General features: G+C 36.0%; 1 protein-coding gene across 6 annotated transcripts in view; it reads left to right on the top strand.

Moving 5' to 3' along the window:
- ZC3H13 (zinc finger CCCH-type containing 13) overlaps positions 1-21801 on the top strand; it is a 48890-nt gene that overhangs the window by 11219 nt on the left and 15870 nt on the right. For 5 of the 6 annotated variants that reach the window (XM_075741820.1, XM_075741818.1, XM_075741819.1 and 2 more), the window contains 9 exons: positions 1273-1384; positions 7766-7874; positions 10108-10247; positions 11001-11161; positions 12390-12587; positions 13993-14166; positions 17903-18213; positions 19243-19707; positions 20694-20876. In XM_075741820.1, coding sequence (XP_075597935.1) covers positions 1273-1384; positions 7766-7874; positions 10108-10247; positions 11001-11161; positions 12390-12587; positions 13993-14166; positions 17903-18213; positions 19243-19707; positions 20694-20876 — 1853 coding nt within the window. The remainder of the gene's footprint in view (positions 1-1272; positions 1385-7765; positions 7875-10107; positions 10248-11000; positions 11162-12389; positions 12588-13992; positions 14167-17902; positions 18214-19242; positions 19708-20693; positions 20877-21801) is intronic. The other variant, XM_075741823.1, reaches the window with a different exon arrangement.

Here is a 21801-nt window from a genome sequence, read left to right as displayed (position 1 = left end):
CATATTAATATAGATTTTTGTACGCATAATTTGTGAAAGACAGTTTACCCTTTGTGTATTTTGTGACAGAGGAAGGGTGGGAGAAATGACTTTCTAAATGAAAACCTTAATTCAGTCCGAAAAACAAAATAAATGCAGTTTTCATTATTCAGATATTATATATAACTCTTCTAATAAGCCAAGGCAGCATCAGTATCTCTTTATGATTCTTTAGTGTAAACTGATAGGGACAGATCCGGTACTTTCATACAACCATTTCACAGAAGAATCTGTAATTATGGCTAACAGCCATCACAGAAATACCAAACTCACTATGAAGCCAGATTTATATGAAGATAAAATTTGTTTTCTTAAATTGAAAGATCATTTGAAGCAGCTTCTACATCCCCTTTGCTTAAGAACTTGCTTAAATCCAAGGCTTGTTCTCTTTTAACCCATAAGGGATAAATGAACTTGTGAATCCATACTAAGAGGTGAAAAAATTGTATAGATGTCTTGTAGTAGTGTAGGATGTTCCCCCTCCCTTCCCACATCACAGTAATACCTTTTACAGAAAATATACCTTAAAGTTGCATGACTAGTAGAGTTCATCCAATATTTTATAATTAAATAATTAAATAATTATGGTACTGCAACATGGAAAATGGAGGAGACCTCCAAGAATGAATTTCAGGTGCATAGTCTTGCAACAGTTTTTTTTTGTGTGGCAGTCTCACCAAGGTCATGGGAAGATGGCACCTAGGTCAGGGTATCTCCACTTGCAGACTTCATTCATATTCAAAGTTGTGCTTCTGTGTGACTGTCATTGCTAGTCTGCAGTGATTTGACTCTGCTTTTTTTTTTTTTAATATATATAAATATATATATATTAAAAATGGTGCAGTTTAGATATGGAGAAAGCTAAAGATATCCGAAAGACTTGGTCGGAGTGATTGTGAAACACGTTTGCATGATGGTCAGAAAAAGATTTGTTCTGGGTAGGATCACCTGAAGCCAATCTAGAGTAGTAACTGAGTCATGCCATATATACATACAAGTAATTTTTCTTCTTAAGAGTCAAGTCTTCCTTGATGTTCTGAAAGAGTTTGGGGTTTTTTTAGAATGCTTAAGCCTATTAGAACTGAGTGGTTTTTATTTATTCATCCTCTTTGCTTCTGGGTGGGAGGTTTAGAACTTTCTGTGTATACTAATAAAAAATAATTAAAAGATAGATTGTATTCCTTTGAAAATAATCCCATAGAACTGGTTATATTATGTTTCTGTATTATACAGGTCACCAGAAAGACCCACTGGAGATCTTCGGGAAAGAATGAAGAACAAACGTCAAGACGTTGAGGCAGAGCCACAGAAACGAAGTACAGAGGAATCATCCTCTCCTGTTAGGGTAAGAATGGAGTTGCAGAACTCCAGAATCCCTCAGTAGCAATTGGGCAGCGTGTCCTAGAAACCCGATCGTGGTGACTTGTAATATTCAAAATGTTTTAATGAACTGATCATTTTGTACATAGCACGTGGCATATTTTATTATGAAGTGTCTTAACAATTGTATTATTTTGCAATTTTATAGCACTTTCCGGTCTTCTGGTTCCCAAAGATTTTATAAGTCCCGCAGACTAAAATGTTATAAATACTGATAAACAGGTATTTAATAGCAGTGCAGACTCTTTAATTATTACCAAGAAAGTGTATTAACCATTGTTCCAATCATCCACTATTTTCCCCCCAACATTTATTCATATCCATTGTTTACATGCATGCTGACTCCAGTTGTTCATCCCAAATTTGCTTTTGATGAGACCATGCAGTTACTGTTGTGCTGGTTGATTTCACCTTCCTCCTTACATATTCATCAGCCATCCCAACTGCTCACTTTTGGATTTTGCAAAAAAATTCATTCATTATCATTCTTATTTTCTAATCATCTTTCTGCACACCTATACCCCTCAAATATCAGAAGTTGCTTATTTTTAAATTGTGTTATCTGTTCCTGCACTGATGTTACAAATAAATAGGGGCAGAGTTGGTAGTGTGACCCTGCACCCGTGTAACAATAGCACCAGTGTATTTCTGTGTCCATTTTTTAAGAACATCTTCATATGAATAATGATTAAAAGTATTTATTTGTGAAAAACCAGTTTTACTTCTGCAGGTATTAACAGTATTCTTTTTTATTTTTTTTCTCTTGGTCTATTCCTACTTGCTTTGTAAATTGAATTTTTGTCAGGTGTAAAGAAATCAACAGCAGCTGCCATCATTAAATTAACAGAATGGCTTATCTTCCAGTCATGTTTTCAGTTGCTGTTAATTTGTGTAAACTTTCAATCTTTTTACTCTCTTACTTAAATGTGTTTCTTTTATTTTCTAATAGTTTGAATAAAGTGTTCGGTTATTGAGTATATGGTTGGTGGGAAAAGTGTTTTTTCCAACCGTTACTAAAAGTTTACTATAACTTCTTCTCTCCTGGTACAACTCTAATTTTGAGGTACTTCTTACTTTTGGTTAGTTAACCCTGCTTTTTATAGTGTTCTATTAATGTAATCATAAAATACTCTTAAACAACTAAACCCCAAGTAAAGGTGAACTGGAAGCAGGAATCAAAAGGAATCGGAATTAGTGGGTCTGTTAAAATACCAAAGAATTATTTACAGCATAAGTACATTGCAGAGAAAAAAAATGCCCTGCTTCAATCTCATAAAACAGAAGGCTGAGGAAACCACTGAGCTTTTGTATAAGTCACACGGAGGCAACTCTCAAAATATGGGTTATACAAAAAAAAGATTCTGGAACAAATAGATGAAGAGGGACAGTCGTCAAGAGTTGCATTGCAAAGAACCAGGATATCTAAAAGAACAGAAGACTGAAGTGACTGAACTGCTAACAAAAGTTTTGCTCCAATGTTAGAGCTACTGTTAGGGTGGAGATCTAATATCTGATGTTTCCATCTTTTATTAAAGTTTTTGGGAAAACAGAGGAGCTGGATAAGAAATCTTAACTTTGTTTTGAAATAACAAAAAGTAGCTTATTTCATAAAAAGTTTCATAATTATGGGTTTTTTAAAAAAAAATAAAAAAAGAGCGAGCAGCACTGTTCCTCCAGACAAAATTTTTGCTTCACCATTCTACTAGCCTGTAACTTTAATGGAGGCTAGTGGCTAAGAGAGAACTGTCTGATACAGGTGAAACCTTAAATAGCCTCTTTTGAAATGAGACTTTTGAGGCATAGTGAAAGAATAGCAGGTATAATATTGTCAGGTTTAGAAGCCAGCTAAGGGGAAAATTGTAGATTAATTTCAAATGATGAAGTTACAGAGGATGCTATGGTGCTTCATCTAAAGACCTGTAACTTTTTAAGAATGTGGAAAAAAATGTTGGACATCCCAAATATCAAACTGCAGAAGATATGAAAACAGTAGTTGAGATTACTAAAGTCTGAGGAATGCCATATGGATTCGGGAAAGATAGTTTTTGCAGTACAATGGCAGATGAAACTTGGTGTTGGCAAGTGCAAGGTAATGCACAATGAAGAAAGTATTTAAAACAAAAAATCATGAATGAATATTTTTTAAAAGTAACTGAAACCATCCGCTAGAAAAAGAAGTTATTGTGGACAGCTCAATGAAACCATCTGTTCAAAGTGCAGTCACAGTTGCAGAAGCAAACATTCAGGTGTATAAAAATGGAATAGAAAATGATCGATATTGTGCTGTAGAAATTTATGGTCCAGTTTTATTTGAAATGCTGTTTGGTTGTGATCACCTGTATGCAAGAAAATACAAAGGTCTTTTTGAAGTGGGTAAGGAGGTGAGAAAGAGACTGGAGAGAAGAAAGGACGTGGTGAATGCATATAATGTGTGGTTGAGAGACTGTAAATTAGATGCGTCATATTCATACTTCATCCCAGTAGAAAGAGTGGCAAATTTGAAAATGACAAGGGGAAATGGTATTTACGTTATATATGACAATTCTACCTGATTGCCAGAAGATGCAGTCAAAAACCTGAATAATTTCCACAAAAAGTTGCAACAGTGTAACTAGTATAAAATCTTTTTAGAAGAGGTTTCTTGTTCTTTGGAGACATAACTAGTGCAATCTGTATGTATTTAGGAAGAAACTTCCTATATGGACAGCTTATAGAATATATCCCTTATTATTTCTTCATGTCTTGTACTATTATTTTCAGAGACAATATGCTGCGTTACGTGGACAACTACATTGAACTCAGTTGTTTCTGTGTTTCTTAGATTTGTGTTTGGAATTATGTCAGCACTGTATGTTAGTTTATTAACTATTATATAAAAAATTAGATAAGGTTCCTGCCGTTACTGTATTTAGTTGGAATTTTTTATGTTGAATTTTTCTCCATACTATAAGAAGACAGTTACATTGGAGTATATGAAGTATTACCTAAAGGATTACCTGGGAAGTGCGTGTCATTTGGGAGAAACAGTGGAAAGAACTTAATGTACGTTTTAGGAAAGGTTTTTGTAAGGAATGTGTATCACTTGTTTCATATCTGTGTTTTTTTGTCACTGTGGCTTTTGAATATCTCCACTGGAAATGGAAGTCAGCATTGTCTTCCGTCTCTGAAATGGAAACAATACCTATTCATTTCAGGGAAACTTCAGATTCATTTTCTTGTATGTTTGTGTAGTGTGGTAGTAGTTTACACTGTAAAGGTATCATATGTAGAGCAAAATAGTACTGTGCTTGCCCAGAAGATTCTAGCTGTAATACATTATAGCTTATTCTAGATTTAAAGGAATATGTGCTTTTGAATTAGTTTATACTGCTGTCCTTAACGTCAACATTAAACTGTAATCATCTATCCAACACATGTAAATAGTTTAACTGTGAGCACATACCTGAAAATAGCATAGGCAAAGTCTACTAAGTTGTTGTTTACTCTTAGGACAGTCTACAATTTTTTTTATTTTTTTTATATATTTTTTTTTAGTAAATAATTATATTATTATGAAAGTTTATTGTTTCTCATCTAGTAATGGCATTTTTTCAGAGTCTGCAGAGAAATAGCTTACAAGTGTGGCTGAAGTGGATATGGCATCTTCGAGTATAAGTGAAAGACATGCTATTGGCCTTTAGGAGCTTGACTTATTTTACTCTTGGCTTTTTAAGGGAGAGACGAAAAAACTATGTAAAATATAAGAAGGTCTCCAAGGATATAAAGGAAATATTGACTCCACATAGTACGAGGGAATTAAATGCGTTGTAAGTGGAACAAGTACAATAAAACGAATATGTTGAAGACTTTTCGATGAAAAAATTCAAATATGTGTTCTAAACAGTCATAGCTTAAATTCTGGATTTGTGTGCCCAAGAAAAATATACTCAATTTCTAAACTGAGATTTCTTTTTCAAGATGCAATGTTACTAGAATCTTTTTTCCAGACAACTAAACTGAAGTTATTTAGTGTATGAATGAGCTCGGATCAAGTTGTCCTAACTTGTAAAATAGCATGCTTGCATAAAAATTGTCTATTCCCTTTCCCTCTATTCAGTAATTCAATAAAATTCCTTTCATAGATGTTTTTGTTCTCACTTCTTCTGTAGAAGTATGATTGTGCCACTACTGAATCTCTCCACTGAAAGGAGAAAATACAGGCTGTTTCAAGATGCTTGTGTTTGGTTGTAAGTTTGGAGATGTAGGCAAGCTACGTACAAGTTGTGTAGTATTTTTAACTTGGGTTATTAAATTGGTCTTGAAGCATTCTGACTTACCTGCACGTTCTCTGCTGACAAGTTATTTTGGGAATTGGCTTTGAGAAGTTTTTTGAGATCATTATATAGAGGATGTCCTAACACGCATATTTGTTTGCTAGTAACAAATAGTGTTGAATTAATAGGAACTAGTATTTGTATTTAAGAAATTATGTTTATTGTTTATATTGTAGGAATTAGTTGAAGTATATAGCAGAAGTACACAGTTTAGTAGAACAGATGCAGCCTTCAAGGAAGGCAGTCTAGAAAAATTGAGATACTCTAAGAAAATAAAGAATGGTTGCACGAGAGGCTTGTTGGTAAAGTTACAGATTTTCAGATCTCATCAGAGTAATTTTCTTTTAAAGTAACTTGCTTTGGAGGGTAGTACAATTCTTACTCTTAGACTGAAATGCCTTTAGTACATGTTGTAATAATGGCTTAGTTGATGTAGACTCATCTGCAGTTGATATCAGCAACCAACATAACTTGATAGGTTAGGATCCTGTGCATCATTTTAGAGATTCTGTCATGAAATGGAGAAAAACACTTTTTTTCCTTATTCTACAAGCTGCTTTAAATGAAACGGGACACAAGTTAGTTCTCTAATGTGAAGTTCCTTCATGTTACATAGCGACTGGTCAGCTTTTTCCAAACCTTTTATTGCTTTAAAATACGTATTTATATACTGAATGCATGAAGATGAGAGGCTTGAAGATAACTGTGCATTGAAGCATCTGGTTTAGTTCACTAGGTAAAATAAATGCAGTACTTGTTCTTTCATTGTTTACATCATTAAACTAGAGATAAGATTTTTAACACTGTTAGTGAAGAAAAAGGAATAGTTGAATTTTACTCACCTGGGAGTAACTGCCCACAATGTTATATTATTTCCTTACTGTATTTCTAAGGTAATGTTGAGGATTTAAATTAAGTCAAGATCTAAGTCCCAGTAAAAAATAGCTGGTGAAATTCTCAGGCATCTCCTTTTCTTGGCATAAACCCAAATGTTCCTACATATCAACACTGAAGAATCCCAGAATCCCCAAAAGACAAAAGAAGTCACTATGGGAGGTGAGAACAAAAGGGATATGGGACAGACTTTCATTATTTGCTCTTTCTGGTTTCCTACTTAATAAATTAACCTGAAATACTTTTAAGCTTGAATGTTCTTTTTTTGCAAATAGTGAAAAAACTTTGTCCTGTACTCCACTTGAGCCCAGGTAGATTATTTAGAAAATGTCAGTTCAGCAGAGGCAATGATGCAACTATGCAGCTTTACTACTGGAATTTAGTGGGGGAAGAAGAGCAGCATAGGTTCAGTTGCCTTTTGAAATTATCTTCTTTCCTGTAAGAGTAGTCTCTGGCTTCCTGAGGTATCCACGGGACCATCTTCCACATGCAAAGTGGGTGCTACTGCAATAGTTAGAATTGTCTAATAACATGGGGCCAGTGAAAGTTGAAATACAAAGCTATCAAAACTTGATTCCAGTGTGTTGCTTTAGACTTTTTTTTCCTTCTGCCACCCAAAGGGCTCTGGTTTTTTTATATTTTTATTTCATTATCCCCCCCATTCTTTATCCTTCAGAGAGTTAAATGGTTCAGCTTTTGAGGCTCATCTGCCTTGCATGTAAATATTCTTAATTAGAGCTGAGAACTCTTATTCAAGCTGCTAAATTATACTCTTTAAATGTTCATTAAACTTTTGGTCTTAAGAACCTGATCTGTTCTTTCAGTTCCTGTTTTGCACTTTATTCTCTGATACGTGCTTGATTCTTGCCCTGCCTTTAAACCTTCTTATTTCATGAATCCTTTCTTCTCTTTTCCCCATCTGCTATTTGCATACTGATTATATGAAATTGCATTAGAACATGTTGCCTGTGGAGTCTCTGCTTATTTAAGAAGGTTATTGTTCAACAGGCCAAAGGGGAAGATGCTTTTTGTACTATAAAAAAAGAAACAGCCGAAATACCATGTAAAATATACCTGCTTCTTCAGGCTTCTTTTAAAATAAAGTTGTTTACTCTAATGCAGCATTTTTCCCTTTATAGAAAGAGTCTTCACGAGGAAGACATAGAGAAAAGGAGGATATCAAAATTACAAAGGAGAGAACACCAGAAAGTGAAGAAGAAAATGGGGATTGGGAAACAAATAGAGAAGGTAAGTAAAATTAAACTAATGGTCCCCCTACAGCTCAAAGAATTGCAAGATTACTGGGTTCTATGTAAAGCAAAATACTTAAAGACTTGGTCTCTAAGAACAACACTTTTATGCCGTAGCCATTAATGTTTATTTTTGGAGGAGAGCAAAGAAGCAATCTGAGTTGGACTGCTACAATGGTGAAAACAACTTACTTTAAAAACACATGCTTGCTTTTTTTTTCCCCCCTTCTTCCCTTTTTTAACTACTCAGACTACAAGGAACTTGGCTCTGTGGCTGAACTGTTCAGGTTTAGGTCACTGAATCCAAGTTACAGCCAAAGTAATTTTGAAACTAGTCAGTCTGAGGAGAGAGTGTAACTCCTTTGAATTCAAAAGTCAGCAGGTTTTTGTGGCATAATCGTAATGGTGTGAACTGTCATTAACAAGGGCTCCATTAGAATGAGTATAGCAGCTGAAGGTAGCAATCGGTGAACTGTTTATATTCTGAAAACGCTTGAAGAGTGGTAAGAGTCTTGTGTTACCTTCTGTAGTAATTTTTGTTTGGGTAGGGGGTGGTTTTGGCTTTTTTTTAATGGTTAAAAGATGATTTCATTGTCCTTGTTGATAATACACATCCATTTAATATGTGGACAGTTGAGGAAAAGACTGTCTTTGTTTTCTCCTCTCTGTCCTGAGTTTCGCTTTTGTTAGAGACCAATTTCACCTGACAGTGAAATTATGGCAGCTTCTAATAAGCTGTGGTGTTTAGGTAGTTTTGTAAGCATCAGTGTTTCAGATGTAGTTACAGTATTGCAAGAGAAGATGAGAATCCTGATCCATTCTGAGTGAACTGAGATACGATGAATGTTGTACTACTACAAGTTGTTTGTGGGATGGAGCTCCTCTATAAATTTCATTAAGTAGGTAACTTTTCTATAGGATGTGCTGTAAGTGTTGCAAATATTGTTTTGCTGTGTCTTAACCACAATACATGAATAGAAAAGTAGTCATAATATATTTTTACTCCTTTCTAAATTTTGTTTTTGGTGTGATTTAAGAACCATTGATCCTATGGCATGTATGCATGGAAATAGAAACTAAATCAAAAAAGTTTGAAACATAAAAACCTCAAGTTCTATATAAATATATAGTATGAATGTCTTAAGTTTTAGACACTGAGGCTTTCAGCTTGAGAATTATGATTTTTTTCAAAATGTTGGTCATAGTTATGTGGATGAAGTAGAATTACTGTTTGTTAAGTTCTAGTGAGTGCTATATAAGCAGACAGATGGACTGGGAAAGAACCTATGCTGTTAGGAACTGCATCTCTCTATAAGCTGTTCCCATACATTCATGACAGATGAAGGGAATTCGTAGATCGAGTTTAGTTATTGCAAAACGTTTTATATAGTTCCGGTGTGTAGGAAGGGGAGTGGAAGCTAACAGCTTTTTAATGAAGTCATCTTTTCTCTGACAGTTATTTTCCTAAAGTGCTTTTTGAGCATTAGACTTCAATAGCCATAAACTAAATAAGAAATTTAAACAGAGTGAGTAAAACTGCTTTAATTTTCAGTAAGATTTCAACTGAAAGGCTTGAAGCGTATGATATTAACTAGCCATGACTTAATGAAAAAGTGAGAGAAATAGCATGTTTTCTGATGTGAGAACCAAACAATAATAATGTTTTAAAAACAGAAATAAACTCTTGAAGTGTGCATTTATCTATTGAAAGAAGTCATACAGACCTCTTCTTTTATTTTAAAATCAATTTGTAGATGTAATTAAGTGTATCAATTGATTTTTGGGTTATTCTATTAAACAAAATCCTCTAGTATCTTGCATCACTATTTAAATCCATTTCATGTGAGATTTCACAATTAAGTAGTGCTATATGTATTTTTGGTCTTAAGACATACTCTTTTAATTTTTGTTTGTTATTTAAATATAAATGAATGTTTTACTGGATTTCCCTTGCTACCTCAGCTTAAGAATTGATGTAGGTCTCTGAAAGAAGTTAAGGTGTTTTTTTTAATGAATTTTGAGAATTTAACTGCAGGTTGTGTAGAACTATCTGGAGTTACTTCAAGTTTACATACGTAATTGGAGAAGAGATTTGGCTTAGCTTCATTGATCCATTCATGCAGTGCTTAAAAGTCACAGAAATATTTATGCTTGGCATCCAGTATGCTACGTATTATTATTTATTTTGTATGTAATTGTTTACTAATCTATTTACCTTTTTTTAAATAAAGACTCTGATAATGGAGATGTTAATTATGATTATGATCATGAGCTGTCTTTGGAAATGAAGCGCCAAAAGATTCAGAGAGAACTCATGAAGTTGGAGCAGGAAAACATGGAGAAACGAGAGGAAATAGTCATTAAAAAAGAGGTTTGTATTACATAACTTATTTTTTTAATTTCACATTTATCAGCCACTTCATAGGCTTCTAATTGTTTCCTGGAAGGCTTGAGCTTCCTGGGCTACAAATGCACTATTGTGTTGCACAGTAGTAAATAACTGGCATATGTATAACTTAGTATGTGACTTGGATATTTGTTGTGGTCTGTCATCCAGCACCATAACCAAGTTTTCTGCTTTATAAAGTCAACTATTAAATGAGTAGGATTTAATGCATTATAATGCATTAAATAATAAAACTAATAAGACCTTTAACAGAGAAGACATGTAGAAAAAAAACACAAGGCATTTGCCAAGCTCCTGTTCCAACATGTCTTGTAATAACAGAGTAGAGTGATAGAGGCAAAGCTGTAAGTGTTCAAAACCCTAAAATTTTGGGGATTATTTAAAAAAAAATAGAAATAAATAAAAGCCTGAAAGAAGGTCTGTCTTTTTCAGACAAGCTTGAGTGCTAATCGAGAATGTACTGGTTTTAAACTTTTAGTTACAGTTTTCATAATGTATTACAGAGTGCATCATCCTCTCTTCCCCTACCCTTTTCCTGTCATCTTTTTATGGTGTTCTTTGAAAACAATGTGGCTAGTTTATTTGAGGTAGATGTGTACATGGTTAAGATCTCAGATATAGACTGTTACTGAATTTACATATTTGACCCATATATCAGCATACAGGTAAGCTTTTGAGCATCAATATCTTATTGGTTAATATATTCCTTTCTTCAAGATTTCTCCAGAGGTGGTTAGATCTAAATTGTCACCATCGCCGTCACCAAGAAAGTCTAGCAAATCTCCAAAACGAAGATCCAGTCCCAAATCATCTTCTTCGGCTAGTAAGAAAGAGAAGAAAGCATCTACAGTATCTTCCCCACTTTTGGATCAGCAGAGGTCAGTATGTAGATGCATCTTGCGAGAAAGTGAGAACAGAGAATGATGCTGATTTTTATTACTGGGGTTGTCATAATTAATACGGATTTCCATTTTCCTTGCTTTCAGGACTTTTGATTATATAACTTTAGGGGAAGGTCTCTCAATTGTGCACTGTGAATAATCATATGCAGAAAATTGTTATATACATGTAGTTGTTAGTTGATTAATTTCATGGTTTACAAGCTGGTCTTTCTCTTTGAATGTCCAGAGTCTCTGGCAGGTGATGAGGAAATGTAAACCAATAAAAACTGGGAAGCAGTTTTATTTGAGATGCTGCAGCCTATGGAGTAGCTCCTCTAGACTGAAGTGAAATGTTTCAAATTTGACCAACTGCATGTTCTGTTGGTATTTCATATTACTGTTCAGGAAATAATGTTTGACTTTCAAGGCAAGAAATTTCTCAGAATTCGAGAGGGGAAAAGAAGTGAGGGATTTGTGGGGAGGGAAAAAAGTAAGGACAAGGTATGTGAAAACTGGGTGCCTTGCCACAAAAAGTCAATCTCCAAAACCTGTTTCTAAGTTCTTGCTGGCTGCAGCACCTCTTGCTGGCTGCAGCACCTAAGCAAAAATCCCCTTTAAATAAGGACAAAACAATATCGTTTCTGCTATGAGAATTTACAGCATGGGCTGTTATGCTACTGACGTTCAGTATGCGGTGATATCTAGTTTATAGGGTTTATGTCAGTGGTAGTTTATTATTTCATATTGTGAGATGCATATTCAAAAATATTTGGATGTTTTATCCTGTGTCAGGTAGTTAACATTAAATCGAAGACATGAGTTCTTCAAGTCATTTTGCGTAGGTGATTGGGGTATTGCATTGCAGAAATGGGAATCTAAACAGACAAGATATTCTATAGATTTCTGGTCCTCTGTATGCAGTTCATGCAAGGGCATTTTAACTTTAAAAAGTGGTTCTGTCTGAATGGGAGCAATTCCTATTTTTGTTCACTTGTTCAGAAATAAAGATTATAAATGGAAGAGCTCAATGTGAATTTCTACCATCTGCATTCATCCTTCAGTCAAGTACACTTATGGAACGCTGCTTGCTAATGGAGTGGTGAATCCTATCCTAAAAGCTTCAAGGCCCTTTATGTTACAAGTTTCTTGCCAACATCTGAGAAATCATTGTTTGAAATAGCTGGCAGTCCATCATTTTCCCACCCCTCTGTTAATTTATCTCTAGGAGTTCTAAAAGTAACCAGAGTAAAAAGAAAGGTCCTCGTACCCCTAGTCCTCCTCCTCCAGTACAAGAGGAAACTCCCCTGGGGAAAAAACACAAAGAAAAACATAAAGCAAAAGAACGTTCAGAAGAAAAGGCAAGGGAGGTGAAAGAGAGAGGGCGTGACTTTGAAAGGCACAAGGAGAAAAAAGAGAAGCAGAGGTAAGTTTTATGTTGCATTATTAGCTTTTAAGTTATATGTAACCTTGCTTTTAAAGTTATCTTTTATAGAGCACTGAATAACAAGGGATTTATACCTGTTTTGCCAACAACCCTTTCAGTACTCATTAAATATTTTAAGTGCATTATTTAGATGGATTGATAGACTATAACTAACAGATCGGTAGGTTTTAATTACATAACTTAGTAAGTTAGTAAAATGCCCTTTTGAAAGATTCATTACTTTTCAGGAAGTTGGACCTTCACCAGTGGAGCAATTCATTTGCCAAAATCTTTATCAAAATTGTTCACTTGTCCGCTTGCCTGCTCTTCTGAAATATTAGAGGACTAATATCTTTCTAAATTGGCAGTGGCATGTTTAAACTATCCCTAATCTTTGGTTGGTTAAAAGTATTTCTGAAACAGCCAAAGACTACTGTGATTTTTAGAATTACTTCACTTTTGCATATATATATATATATATGCAAATCTCAAATGCTAGACTAATATGACTATTCCCATTATTTTCTGAAACATAGGTGTCCATTTAAGTTGTAAAATACATCTGCATTTTTAAATCCTGTATTCCCTTGATGAAAATAAGGTACATATTCGTAAGTGTCTACTTTGTAACTGGCATAGCAAAGACTAAGGAGTGGAAGACCAGTGATTTGTGTATTTTTAATTGATTAAATAAATTACACCATTCTTACTTTAAAATGTATTATTTCCCTCATGTTTGCATACTCCATTACTGGAAGGAGGCTGTAAGCACTAGAAAAGAACATTTTAGGTAGTGTTGAAAGGATCAAGAGAATACTCGGCTTATTACTGTAATCAGATATTGCTGTGGTGACTACAGCCTTTTATTTCAGTGTTGGATTTTTGTCCTTTTTTTCCCTAAATAATAAAAAATTAAGAAATAATATCAAATCTTCATGATGTACAGTAAGTGAAATAGTTGAAGGTTTTGACAGGTCTCTTTCATGCATTTGCAACTGTGATCAGTGTTTGAACATGTCTGTGAGCTTGAGGCTTAAATAAAGTTCTGACACTACAGAAATTTTTAAATAGGGTAGCAAGATAATTCTCCATTGATAGGAATTCTGTTTCACCACCACATGAAATATTAGGTAAAATTGCAAGCATATATTTTTGGCTTTACCATATTCTAGTTTTGTATTTTACAGTCCAGTGATTACAAAATATGCACTAAATTTCTTGCTATTCTTGAGATTTGCTAGCTTAAGGTAATTTCATTTATGAAATTATAGGTGGAACAAATGATTCTATAAGATAGTTCTTGATTTTGTAAGCCAGGTTCTGTCTTGGAGTTGTTTGTAATTTCTTAGAAACATACTAATGCCATATTATACCTGTTAAACACGCTGCTGTTTATGTTTCCCAGGGATCCCTCTGAAAGCTCTCACAGACAGAAGCGTTCCCCTAGTCCTGCAGATCATTCTGGCAGTAATTCTTCCCCTTCCAGGGAGTATTCACCACCTGCTGCAAGGCGAAGACAAACCTCCCGAGCTCCAGCTAAGTCAACCACTCACAAACATAACTTCTCACCCTCTCGCAGGTGGGAGGTCAATTGCATGGATTTTATTTCCGTGAATAGTTCTAGTTTAGAAACTTCCTCTATTGGTTTGATTACTTGTTTGTGTCTGTTGTGGGTATGTGTGTGCCTCAAACACTTGAGCTCTAAGACTTTTTTTTCTTGCCAAGTTACTACATTGAGAGTACCTGTCATATGTCTTGATATACACAAGTCATGGTGCAGGCTTCCATTTATCAGTTCCTCTGAAAGGTTTTGGCTTCAAGTGGAACTTCAGAAGTCTGATATGAGACATAGTCAGTCCGTGATCCTTTGGGAACTTTTTTTTTTCCTTCCTCACCTTCCCCTTTAAAAAGTAGAAAATGTGACAAGTCTTCTATCTTGGAGATTGGGAAAGAGCAGAGTTTCCCTGTTCTAAAATGAGTAAGGTGATACACAGATCCTGGCTCTATACATCATTCCTGAAAAGCAAGCACAACTGGCTAAACAGTACAATACGAGGATGTATTCAGGGACCTTTTTTGCAGGAGCTTTAGGGAAGATATAATCTTGCTAGTTCTAGGGGCCTTAGAGAAAAAATCTTTTACCACACATTAAAAAGAAAGGAGGAGGCTTCTCATTTGGTCCAAAGGAGTCTGTAAGCTTAAGTTTAAAACGGCAGTGCTAAATACTACTGCAGTCCTATGTTTGTATAATGGAGAGGGAGGCATACTTATTTTCTGCACTTCTGTTGAAGGGTGAGGGGAAGACACCAGATGTTACATATATCTGCATGCTGATAAAACAAGCAAAATAAACCCCATCCATTCAGCAATCCTAAGAGTTGCAAGCAAGCTCTTTTGCTGCTGTGGTGACTCAGTTCAACTGGAACAACTTTGCATTGTATTAAACTAGATGTCACTGATGGACATTTTCTCTAAATTGGATTGTTTATAGGGAGAGGAATAGAGCAGCCCATTCCCCTTGCAGCTGGCAGTAGTAAGGAGACTAAAAGATACCTTTGCAGTACCCTTTTCCCCATTTTTTTCTAACCTACGCCAGTATTTTGCTCGTCAATGCCTGCTTGGGGGTTCTGTGCAGACCTATCAAGTGTTGTGCGAGGGAATATTAAGCAGGGAAGATAAATGGGCTTTCTGCTAGAAGCAGAGAAGGATATTTGAAATGTTTTGTTTGTCTCCAAACCATTGATAGTCTTCCATGCAAGCCAATTGTGGTAATCCTGTATTTCATAATGATGGTTTTATGGTGAAAAGTAAATGTAGTCTTAGTTCAAAGATAGCAAGTCATGAAATTACGTTGGGTTCTGTCAGTCATTTCTGACCCTGACAGAATTTTGAGGGCTTTGGAAATTTTACTACTAATTCCAGGCCATCTATTTCATTTGTATGTGACAAAGCGTACAAATTGTCATGTTAGAGGCATGCAGGCTGCTTGTTTCCTCAGGAATAGTCATTGGTCAGACCTTCCCACTTGTGATGGAAGGCTGCGGCCCGCATGGGTATATATCCATGGAGACAGAGAAACTGAGTTTCTGCTTTTCTGCCATCCATGAGGAATGTTTACTGGTAGCATGCACAAGGGCACCTTGAGGCTTTTTAATTTTCCAGACAAAAGAAGCTACACGTAAGCATCCCGGAGGTCAGACTGTGTGTAGTAGTTAGAGGCATCCCTAAGCCATATCGGGAGTGCAGCATCTGGATCCCATGCACTTTTAGGTTTTCAGACAAGGAGATACAGAATCTTAATCTGTTGTTGAGGTGTCCAGATATTCTGTGGCACTGACAATCATAAACACATCTCAGTGGGATAGTCTCCAGGCCTGGCGATATCTGAGTGTACAAGCTTACAGACACAGAATGAATTAAATTGAAAAAACAGATGCAGCCTGTTCTTCAGGGTGTCCTAATTAAGCACGTTCCAAAAGCTGAGTTTGTTTATTTTTGTCTCACCCTTTTTTCTGCCACTTTTCTGGGTATATTTTCTAGTAAAGATGAAATGGCTCAGTTCAAGTGTTGTTTCAACCTGTCAGGCAAAAATTTTGTTTGACTTCTCTCAATTGATGAGTCTGAAGTGCTTCAACAATCAGGTCAAGATGCTTCCTTTAGTGAATATATGTGGTTCTGTAATGGAATCTGGCTGTAAAACCAGCATAGTGCTCCATGGGGCTCTGAAGGCAGTTTTCTTGAGTCACCGACATTGACTAGAAGGAAGGATGAAATGCTGGTATTAATAGATTTCCACCATGTTGTCTTTTACCCAAAGAGGAATGCCTTGCAGACTTGAGTTCCTGCCTCAGATTGCCAGAGATTTCACTTAGCATTCCATTCCCAAAACTTTGCTCCTTTGAAGCTGAATTATTGCTCTGTGTTCTTGACACGAGGAGAATATTTTTTTACCCCCAGAGTCTGGGTCTTAAAGAAGCCCTAGCCAGGAGATCCACTGCTGAGTAGCATTGGTTGGGCAACTGTCCATTTGGCTCTTAGATAGTGTAATGACATGCGGTAAGCCTGCTAACCTGAATTATTCCAGAGCTCGTTCTCTTCAGAGCCCAACTAACATCAGCTGTCTCACTGAGGAGAATTTCTTGTGTTTGCAAGATACTCAGCAAAAGCTGTGTTATATATATATATCTTTACCAACTGCTGGGCTATTGCAGAAGATTGCAGTGAGGTACTACTGCCTTTGATAAAGTAGTCTCACATTGGTGAGTCACCTGAAACTGAGTGCTTCGTCTGTATGATCTGGATGTTTATTTGAAGTCACCAACACTGTATATGGACATTCAAAAGTGGGAACTAAATTACTTAAAATTAAATGGGATTTTTTAAGATGTATTGTTTGTGTGTAGTTTTTCTGACTCCTGCTCTTCTCTTTGGAGTCTCTGGCATTTTGTGAAGTGGAAGGGAATTGGGAGTTAAGGGCAATGCATGTTTCATGAGCAAAGATACTTGCAAGCTGCTTTGATGCTGGTAAGAGGAAAAAAAAACACTACAGAGCTCAAAGACTTGAAGTGTGTGTTTGTCCACGTTACACTGTGCATGAGATAACATTATGAGGAAATTTGTTTACTGTTGTGTAGATGATCTTTAGTTCAGCGATGAGATTTCCAATATGAGAGACACTTTGTGTACTTTTTTCTTATTCTATTAGATATAAATTTTCCCTGCTTGTGTAAAGATTCACGTTTACTAAACTTTTAGGTAGATGGGCATATGATTTTCAGGATCCAGGCCTAAATTGTTTAAAGATCAGTGCGTATAATGAAAGAAGCCAAAAACGCAAAAGGAGACACTGTTGCTTTCTAAAAAAGTGAATACTGTTGGAAACAAAAGAAAAAAAATTTCCTACTGTGTAAATTTATCTGCCTAATTTTGCCATGAACTCCAAAAAGCATCTTATATTGAGAAAACAATTGTTCTTGGTTTAGAGATTAGGGAGATCACGTTTTTTTCTGACTCCTTCCCTTCCCCTATGAAAGCATTGTGTTAGCCATATAATGTAATTTTGATTGGACAACTTGTTCTTGGATACTAAATAAACTATAACCACTTAAAGATAAATATACTTTGAAAGGATATCCTTGGTACCCTTAAAGGAAGATTAGTTTGATGTTTTATAGAAACAGCACTAATTTTTATCAGACAGAGGGTAGAGAATGCACAAATTATTTTAATCCTTTTTTTTTGTTTGTTGTAGAATACGGTAACAACCTTTCAAATGAAGTTACTACATGTATGTCTGTTCTAACTCTTCCTTACAGGTCTGCTTCCCCATCAGGTCAGCATCATTCTCCCATATCCTCCAGACATCACTCCTCTTCATCACAGTCAGGCTCCTCTGTTCAAAGACATTCTCCTTCCCCACACCGCAAAAGAACTCCTTCTCCATCCTATCAAAGGACAGCTTCCCCGCCTGCAAGGCGATCATCTTCTCCCTATCCCCCACACTCATCCTCTTCTCCTCAGAGGAAGCGAAGCCCTTCGAGACACCGATCTCCTGGAAGAGAAAAGGGAAGGCACGATCGTGATCGAACTTCACAGTCTCATGATAGGCGCCACGAGAGGCGGGATGGTATGAATAAAAATAACACTTAAGATTAATTTTTATTTGTTTGCAAATTGCATTTTGAAACTTGATTTTCAAATTGCGCCATTGTCTGCACCTATCCCAATGGCTACAGGGTGAAAAAAATACTGGCAGACATCCATATTATTGTTCCTGTGTTGGTGGTGCTGTTTTCAGGGCCTGTGCAATGGTGTATTCCTGATAGGACTGCTTATGTAGGCTCAGCTGATTGTAGAGATCCTGTAGGCAGCTGTCAGGTGTTTCTTGTGTAATGCAGTGGTGGCCAGTAGGTAAGTGATCTTCTCTTGGTATCATGCATATACTAGTGGATCAGCTGAGTGACAGCAGGATACTTGTAAGTAACTATTACTCTTTTCTGCAAGGTGCCCAAATGCTAATCCAGTCCTCACCGATTGCTCTGTCTATTGTCTTTTTAATTGACATTAAGTAGGTGTGTGCAAAGAAACAGTCATTCCCTCTGGAAATCTATAAAGCTGGTTGAGCAATTTGTGATGGGCAAACATGCTGTTTGTCTCGAGACAGATTACAAAGATTGCATATGTCAGCTTTTTTTTTAGACTGGCTGTAAACTTACCTTTAAAAAAAAAAAAGAAAAAATTTTAGCAGGACATTGAGGTCTTAAAAGCTAGTAGTCTAAATATAGCACAAATTTCCTGCAAATACATGTGTGGAGAAAGAAAAGGAATCTGATGAGGAGAAATGATCCTACTTTAAAATTATTGCAGTGTGCTAGATCTTTAATAGGTTTGATACTTATTTTTATTATACTTAGTATCTTTTGAACAGATAAATATTTGTAAAGTACAGATTCAAATTTACAAAAAGATCTTTAAAGCTTACTGAATGTTTAGGTAGATGCCTAATGTGGTCTTCTCATACTTACATTTTAATTTTGATTTTTCTGTGTGTGTGTTAGAACTGTATTGTGACTGTATTATTTTAATGTTATTTGTCTTCTAAATTTTTGCTTGCTCTGATTAATAGCTATATAACATTCTTTTAAACATTTTACAGAAACTAGAGGGAAAAGGGAAAAAGAAAGAGAAACAAGAGATGATCGTGATTATGACCAGGAGCAGAGTACCTCCAGAGATCATAGAGATGACAGAGAATCTCGTGATGGAAGAGATCGGAGAGAGACAAGAGACAACAGAGATCGGAGGGAGCCAAGGGAATCCAGAGACACTCGAGACTCCAGAGATACGAGGGATTATAGCAGAGATACCAAAGATAATCGTGATCAGAGAGACTCACGTTCCACACGAGATTCCCATGACTACAGAGACAGAGAGAGTCGCGATGCCCATAAAAAGGATGACCAGTACCAGGAGGAGTCGCGCAGCTATGGAAGATCCCATGGCAGAGAGGAGAGCTCTCGTGCTGAAACAAGGAATGACTCCAGAAGTGACTCCAGAAATGAGAGCCGAAGTGATAGAACTGGCAGAAGTCGAGGCAGAGGTCCAGAATTATCTGACAAGGGTATTGTATGATTTAAAAAATTACTAAGTGTCCCTATCTTTCGAGATTGAATATTGACATTCATATTATCTTGGTATTTGATATGGAGATGCTGCCAAATAGTTCGTGCTTTTAAAGCTATGTTCAGTTCCATTGTTATTAAATTAGAACACTTGCTTAAATTTATAGCACTTCTGTGTTCTCCATTCATTAAAGTGGCATAACATTGGTATTCTGCCATACCATATTAAAACAAACCCTAACCCTTGTACCACTCTATTTAATGTTTCTGTAACCCTAGGTTTTCCCATGGGCTTCTAACACAAGTGAGAGGCTGATGTGTAGTGGAAGATTCGTAGGGGGCAGTGTGTCTCAAAGTGCTGGGCAGCAGGATTTTTGTGTTCTTTCAAAAGCAACTGCATGTCTTAGGTACTTGAAAACCATCTTTCACACACTCCCACCTCTCCCCGACCCTTCCTGATTGACAAAAAAAAAAAAAAGGTGGGATTTTAACCTTTGGCAGTGTTTTTGAAAGTGATGCACTTTGTAGAACAGCTTCACTTATCACTTTTTAATCACCTGTACCAAATACGTTTTGACTTTCTCAGGCTTATTATGATGCTTTCATTAGGGAAATGCCATACAGTTGTTACAAGAAAAATGATCTCTACTTTCTCTGCTTATTCCTGCTGTATTCCTGTCTACAAGCTTACATCCTGCTTGGAACAAATGTGAACTGGCTTTTGGACTGTTTATATTTCTAGTCATGCTATGACCAGGACATGGTGATTTAGAAAGTCTTGAGTTTGTAGTTTGAAAATAATAACTTTACAGTTAAAACATGTGAAATTTGAGTTGTTGGTTAAGTAGAGTTTGATGCTACAATTTCTATTTCTGTGAACAGTTAATTCAAGTTTTTTAAAAGTTATTTCTTTAGTTGCTATAAAATATCTGTGAATTTCCTTACGTATGGAAACTCATCATTTATATTGATACATCTCTATTAGGAAGTCGGGGGACTAGGGGATCCCAGGTTGATGGTCACAGCAGTAGTGGAAACTACCATGACAGCTGGGAATCAAGGAGTAGCTACCCTGATCGGGATCGCTATGATAGTCGAGAACAAGCAAGGGATTCCTCCTTTGAAAGAAGACATGGTGAACGGGACAGGCGTGACAACAGAGAAAGAGGTATTTTAATGTATATTTTTACAGATACATATGTAGTCAAATGTATATGTATGAATGTATGTGTTTCTCTCTCCCTCTTTTTTCTTCCTTGTTCTGCCCCCACACCACTAATTCATAAATAACTCATTTAACACTGCACAGTGACACTAGTCCTATCTTTGATGTAAGTTAACTTCTGTAGTAAGATCTCTCATTGGTATGAATGCTATGGCCTTTCTCTCTTCCTATGGCTAGATTTTGGCACCTTCTAGTTTTATTCATCCAAGTAGTCTTAAAGCAAACTAAATTTCTTCCAGAGATTTCATTGTACAACTTCAATGTAAAATGATTTTTCCTCCTCTTTTGCTGCCTCCTCCACTTCATGTACAGATATGCGCATAAGCTTAGATTCATGACTGCATTTTATTACTGGTTCTGTTTGTATAGAAACGTTGTACTTTGGCACATTAAATTACTTGAGTGTGTTTTGGGGAAGGTCTGTCTGCTAGACTGACTTAATTATAGACTACTTACTACTAAAGTAAGTGACAGTTTACATTTAGGATGTATTCAAAAATTTATTGCCTGGGGAATTTAATGTTGATGAATGCTTTGCTGTGGTCAATAATAATTGTCTAGTAAGTGCTGGTACAGATACTGGTGATCGTGGAAAGAGTACGCAAGGCTGTTCTTTTGGACATAGTATTCAAGATGTCATGCTTCTGCATCTGAAAGAGTACTATGTTGTCTCTAAGGAACTTGGTACCAACTTTCACTCTGGAAAATACATGTATTGCTCACCAATTAAGAGAAGAGGAGGACTCAGGCAAATTAAAATAGCATGGAAATGAAAGGAGGAGCTGTGAAAAATAAATATAAAAGTACAGTCTGACTGATGGTTTTGGTTTGTCTTTTTCTATCTTGAGTTCTGATTTGGAAGTGACAG

Source organism: Balearica regulorum, chromosome 1 (assembly GCF_011004875.1).
Source record: "Balearica regulorum gibbericeps isolate bBalReg1 chromosome 1, bBalReg1.pri, whole genome shotgun sequence".
Lineage (NCBI taxonomy): Eukaryota > Metazoa > Chordata > Aves > Gruiformes > Gruidae > Balearica > Balearica regulorum.
This window is presented reverse-complemented; position numbering and strand designations above follow the sequence as displayed.